The sequence below is a fragment of the Mus pahari genome, chromosome 18 (assembly GCF_900095145.1).
Source record: "Mus pahari chromosome 18, PAHARI_EIJ_v1.1, whole genome shotgun sequence".
Lineage (NCBI taxonomy): Eukaryota > Metazoa > Chordata > Mammalia > Rodentia > Muridae > Mus > Mus pahari.
In genome coordinates this window covers 972,978-979,541 of record NC_034607.1, presented here as the reverse complement: position 1 = coordinate 979,541, position 6,564 = coordinate 972,978, and the positions used below count along the sequence as shown (strand labels likewise).

The window sequence follows — 6,564 nt, the reverse complement described above, 5'->3', positions numbered from 1 at the left end:
CAGCCCAAGGGTCTGTATGCTCTATCTGGTCACTTCTCCTCTACTATCTCACTGCAGATGCCATCCCAAGGGTCTGTATGCTCTATCTGGTCACTTCTCCCGCCCTAAAATGACAGACAGGTAGCACTCTAAATATCTAATTAGCATGAGGTCAAATGTTGCCTGAAAGAAGGAGAGATGCGTGCATGCTTTTAACCCCTGTACTGGAGAGGCAGAGGCAGGCAGGCTGCTGAGTTCCAGATGAGCTTGGTCTGCATAATCATCTCCAGCCTGGCTAGCCAGGAATACACAGTGGGACTCTGTCCCCAGAAATAAATACATACATTTTAAAATATCTAAAGAAAAGGAAAAAAATCCAAAGACATTCCTAATGTTCAGCAAAGTCAAAGGTCATCTGTCCTAGGCAGAATCTTGGACATTGGCCAACTTTTAACTTTTAAGATTATACCAAAATATAATGGGAAAATGATAAATCCTTTTCTCGGGGTAACTTCTCCTCAGACTGCCCAATACAGGAATTCTCACAAAGTACAAATTATACTCTGACATATATATATATATATATATATATATATATATATATATATATATATATAATCCACATGCTTGCTCTCTGCCTGGTGGCAAACAGAAATAACTGAAGTTGATGAGTTTTACCCAAGCATGTAATCCTGGTAAACAGCAGTTACAGACCTTCTATCTTACAATACTTTCTATACTTGAGAAACAATTTCACCCTTACACTTAGATGATGTTACTTCCAGGCCTGTCCCTTTAAATTTATGACCAACCCAGACACAAACTTGATAAATGCCCATTTGCCACAGGCTGGAGAGATGGATCAGTGGTTAAGAGCACTCACTGGCTGATCTTCCAGAGGAACTAAGTTTGACTCCCAGCACCCAGAAAACAGCTCATAGCCATCTGTAACTCCAGTCCCAGAAGAAAGGGGATCTTCTGGTCTCTGTGGTGATCAGGTATGCATGTAGTGCACATACATGCGCACAGGGAAACTACCCATACATATAAAATAAAATTTTAAAAAAGAAAAAAAATCCAAATGCCCATAAGTCCCAAAAATGTATGGCTGAATCAAACAGTGAAAAACTACTAAGGAAACTTCTGAATGGCCTCTTCTTCCTCCAATCATGCTGCCCTTTCACACCTGCTACCTCTGACCCACTCAATAAAAATCAGCACACAATCTTTCCATTATAGTCACCCAAAGATCAGGATGACTTAAGGTCAAAGTCCCTTCCCTTTTGTTTTCTTTCTCTACACTAGTTTACTTGGGGTAGAATATATAAGTGTTAGGCCCTTTTCTGCCTAATTACTGGAATGCATGAAGGCCTTAAGAGTTGGGGCTTATCGCTATTACAATGCTTTTCACATTCAAGTCCTTCAATTAGTATGTAATCTTAAAATCATCATGAATGAATGACCTGTCAAAGGGCAATAACAAAGACCTCAGAGAGAAGCACACATCTCCTCCTCAAACAGCTCAGTTACATATGGATTCTTACTAATGAGTTGGGCAGTGTGACAAAGTGCCTGGATACATTAGCATTTCTTTTCCACTCTATACATCACTAGTCTGCAGCCTCAAGCTGCAGCGCCTACTCGCGAATTTGAAAGGTTCCCAGGGAAACAACTGCCGCAGAAAACAGAGACGCGAACCCAACCCCACGGCGGCTCCAGTCCACAGTCCTACCTTAAAGGCGAGGGGACCTGGCATAGCGAAGGCGGAGCTGCCGACTGGAAACCCGGTGAAAGAGCGATGGAGTCCCACAGCCCAGGGAGCAGGATTCTCTCAAGCCCCACCACCACCCAGGGGAGGGGGCGGTGCCAGCCGCAGACCGTTGACTTACGGGAGGTCCGCCCACTTCACACACCCGACTCAAGCTCACCATGTCTGTGTCCGGAGCCTCCTGCGGCCTCAAGCCCCCGCTCCTGAGGTCGAAGGTCTTCTGGCCACGGAGGCTGAGCCCCCAAGACTTTCTCAACTGACAGGATCGCTGCACAAGTATGGCGCGCCAGTAAGAAACATGGCGGGCAAAGAACTTCCGCCCCGCCCATCCATGCACCTGAACGGAGAGTTCCCAATTCTTAGACCTGCTTCCAAGGCTTCTAGCTAGCCTGAGGCCTGTTTCTTCTTGACCACAAGAACTAAATGGCTGGCCTCTACTGCTGAAAACAACACACCCTTTGATCAGGAAACAGAAAAATCAAGCCAGAACCTTACAGCAGAGATTCAAGTGTCCTAGCTAGCTGTGAATCCTGTAATCTACAATATCAATCTGCCGGTTGGTATAATAGTGGCATAGAAGTTATGGTGGTAACAATTATCTGATTGTATTTGAGGCCCTCCCTCCAGAAGGGAACTCAAAAGCCCTTGGGTGGAAAGGTCATAGGCCCCAACCTATCATTGTTTTGCTATATGGACATGATGTCAAGCTGTCTTATAAATACTTATGTTTATACTCACAGATTAGTGCTGCCGTCAGGAAGGTTAGTGCTGGCCAAAGAAGTTTCTGTGTGCAGTGGGGTCCAAGTCCTGAATATAAGTAACTCTTAAATACTTGCCCCGTCACCCAATCCCAAACAAACAAAGCAGTGAAGGCAGGAGGGGAGCTGAGGTGAGAGCAGGGTTCAGCAGAGGGGATGGGGATGACCAAGTACAACAGCAGGTGGAAAAGATCAAAATACATGTCCACAAAAGTGTGTAAAAAGAGAAAGAAAAGAAGTACAGAAGTCATCAGTATCTGAAGGAGGTTTCAAGACCTGTAGTGGAAGACTAAAACAGTGGCAAGTAGTTGGCCTAATATACACTATGGTTTTCCCTACACACACATATGAGAAACGTTAATTTGCTAACTAGTCACAAGAAGGTATTTACAACAATATATAATGGTGAAATCTAACTATAACTGCAATATATAATGAGTCAGTTTCTGTCTCAATGCCATAGTACACTACACTCACCTTTCTTCGTGGGCTGATGTGAAGTCACATAGCTGCTATATGATATTATATGAGGTGAATGACAACACTAGCATAGCTGCATATTTCATGATGTTACTCAGATCTACCCACAATTTAAAGTTACAAATATTTACCTCTAGAAAACTTCATTTAATGTTTTCAGATACCTGTTGTTCTGAAACTCCAGAATCTATACTGCATAGACGAGAAGATAGTAGCCATGCTCAAAGCTCACAAAACTTGGGAGAGTGGTCTAAAACCCTCTGGGAGATGAAGCAGATACTTTAGTTGTCATGTATTGAGCAACTGTCCTTGTGACTACCACAGAGCTATGCTGTGTGCTGGTGACTTTATCTCTGAGATCTTAAGGGTGACTGGTCTTCCATGGACTCCCCTGCACTTTACTATTGAAGACTGCAGCAGCCTCAATCCTCAGTTTCCCTGGGCTTTTCCTGGCTGGGGATCTGAGATACCTCTGTCCCTACCATACAATTTTACCTTGGCTTTTGGAGTGCTAGAGAGACTTCTTGGAATATACAGGGGAGGGGGGAATCTACCCTTCTCCCCAGCTTTTACACTCTGTGGACCTGGAGTATTTTACACTCTGTGGACCTGGAGAACCATATATTGAGATTTCTTTGTGTCGTCTCATCAGCAGACAGAAGGGAAACACTGACTCATTTAAGCACAACAGGGTGAAAACAGATTTACTGTGGCCTTAGTCAGCCTCAAGGTTATTTAGTACCCTGATCCACCTCTCCTACATTGAATTCTTCTGCATCAAGGGCATGGCATGTTGATATATTCCTATAAGCTTATCACTCAGGAGGCTGAGGAAGGACTGTTACTTTGTGCCCAGCCTGGGCTACATAATGAGATTTTTGTCTTAAATAAAAACAAACAAAAATATATCACCATAAACAACATGAACAAAATAACCCATGCTTTTGCAAATATGGGAAGGAGAGCTTTGAAGATCTGCAAATTGCCTTCCAAGTCATTTCCCCACATTTTTCATGGATAGCACCAGGCTTCCTTCTAGCCCATTCTATAAGGTAAGGTGGCTTGGTCACCACTTGCTATTCTCCTCTAAAATTTATTATATTTTAGAATGGTTGGGCAAAGTTCTTTTCTGCAGCAATAGACTGTAACCTGGACTTGTGAAGTAAATAAACTATATTTTCAAGTTATTTTTTTTTCTTTTTGAGACAGGGTCTCTCTCTCTATCCCCAGCTGATCTGGAACTTGCTATGTACATGTTGAATATGGTAACAAATATGACGATATTCTCACTTATTTACACACTGAAGGTGCACAGAGAAAAAAAAAGCACCCAATCTTTTTTTTTTTTTTTGAGATAGTCTCTCTATGTAGACCAGACTGACCTTAAACTTGAAGAGAGCCACCTGCCTCTGCCTCCCAAAAGCTGTGATTAAAGTTGTGTGTTAGCACTCTCAGGCTGAAAAGATGAAACTCCAACTTCTGTACTATACTATCACCTGTCATTATTTATTCTTCTCCTTATCTTCCTTAATTTTACAAATAGACTATTATTTATATCATCCTGATGACAGTACTAAATGTCCCTCATATTCTTATTTAGGACACATGGGAACTCTGCCATAAATTTCTAGAACTAGAAATGGAACGGTGTCTCTGGGGTATATTTCTGTCAGTTATATTACAGGTCATGCCATGGCTCCCACTGTAGGGTAGCTTTGCCCACATTCAAGCTAGGCCACTTTGGTAGTGTCTGTTCATCTACCAGCTGGACTCTAGCTGTGGGGATTGACGGAGATTGGGTCTCAAGGTGTAACGCCCTCAAGCTTGTGATGTTCTTTCCTTCCAAGAGAGATTACAAGCTATGTCACCTTATCCTGTTTGGTTGTGGTTTCAGAATTAACTTCCCAGATGGTTGGGAACATTAGACATTTGTACATGGGTATTAAAAACCCTTAGCGGAGTTTTGTGGCATATAGCTTTATTCCCAGCACTCCGGAAGCAGAGGCAGGTAAATCTATGAATTCCAGGCCTCCCTGGTCTTCAGGGTAAGTTCCAAGCAAGCAAATGAAACTGTCTTCCCAACAGCTCCGTGTGCCTACCGCAGTTCCTGTCTTAGCCACCCTCCAGACATCCTGCAAAATATTTATCCCATGCATGTTCAAAAGCATTTTTGTTTTGCACATGTGCTAGGTATTAAATCTAGTTCAGCAAATATTCTCTGCCACTGGAGCACATCCCCAGCTCTTTTTATTTTAAAACATGCTCTAAGTCACCGGTGCTGGTGACTGCAACATTCACCCTACAGCCTCGACAGGCTTTTACCGTGCCAGCCTGCTTTAGTCTCTTGATTAGCTGGAATTTCAGGCCTGAACTCCATAGGTCTGGCCTTGAAACACAGAAATCCAACTGCCTCAGTCTTCTGAGTACAAAGATTAAAGACATGGGCCAACACACCAAGCAAAATCGGGCATTCTTTAGGGGTAATTGGTAAGCAAAAATTTAGTCAATATGGTTCCCATTATTTTGCTCAGTTTCCCTTTCCTCCAGTGAAAGTAAAACAATAAATCTCTGTAGAGGGGGGGGGGTCAGAATGTATTATAACGCACCTGGACACCTGGCTGGACATGGGTTTCTTAATCTATTTCCAAGTTAACTAATTTGAAAACACTTAATGCCTACATCACTTTTGTTCGGTTTTGGTTTTTGAGACAGTCTTGCAGACACTCTGGTTGGCCCAGAACGTGAAATACAATCCAAACTGGCCTTCAGCTCGTCCTCACGTCGCATGGGCTGGCGTAGCGGGCATGAGTTAACATGCCCAACGACCTGTACTTTTCAGGAGGCGTCTCGCTGGGGAGACAGGAGCACAGGATTCAGCAAGAGTTGGGGTTGGCCGCCGGGTCCCGCCACCTAGAGCGCAGAGAAGCCGTGAGTCCCGCAGCACCCACAGCCACGGAGGACTGGGGTATCTGCCCGGGGAAGACCCGGCGCCTCCTACACTTGCCCCGACGTTCGCCTCGCCTGCTCCCGGGCCCTCTTGTAGTTTCTAGAAGGCTCCAGAGGTCAGCTGCCGCGGGGCCAAAGAGGCTCGGCCCTACCCGCGGCCCTCAGCTGACCAGCCCGTGCCAGGGAGAAAGATGGCGGGTGAGGCATATCCGCTTTCTGCCGGCGTTCCTGATTGGACAGCTGGCCGTAAGGACACTTACCATATCTGAGCCGTGGCTTGCTGAGGCCCATGGGAATGATCCTGGGGTTGGCAGCCACACAACACGGACCCTGAACGGCTACCTGTGACTCCCTCGGCTGACAGAACTGTATCACCACAACAGTCTGGCAAGTCAGCGATGGCCGGTGAGGAACTTCCGCTTCACCAATCGGCGCTTCTGATTGGATAGCTCGTGCTGTGCTCCGTGGTACTAATTGGATAAGCGCTCAGAGCCCCCCCCACCCGCTACATGAGAGCTTGGAGGTAAACTCTTAATTTCCTAAGTTGGGCACAAATGCCATATTGCAGCCATAGCTCTCACGGCCCAGGTAGAAATCCGCTCATCTTGAGAACTGCATTTAAACAGAATTTAG

General features: G+C 44.9%; 1 protein-coding gene across 5 annotated transcripts in view; it reads right to left on the bottom strand.

Annotated features, from left to right (window-relative positions):
* Positions 1-6,341, bottom strand: part of LOC110335982 (zinc finger protein 136-like) — a 19,239-nt gene extending 12,898 nt beyond the window's left edge. The window contains exons 1-2 of one of the 5 annotated variants that reach the window (XM_029531365.1): positions 6,192-6,341; positions 5,592-5,895 (exon numbers count right to left, since the gene is read on the bottom strand). Coding sequence is in view for 3 of the 5 variants with exons in the window: in XM_029531361.1 (XP_029387221.1) it covers positions 1,712-1,735 (24 nt within the window). In the remaining 2 variants the exon portion in view is untranslated. The other 4 variants (XM_029531364.1, XM_029531366.1, XM_029531363.1 and 1 more) reach the window with 4 other exon arrangements.
* Positions 6,342-6,564: the final 223 nt, after the last annotated feature.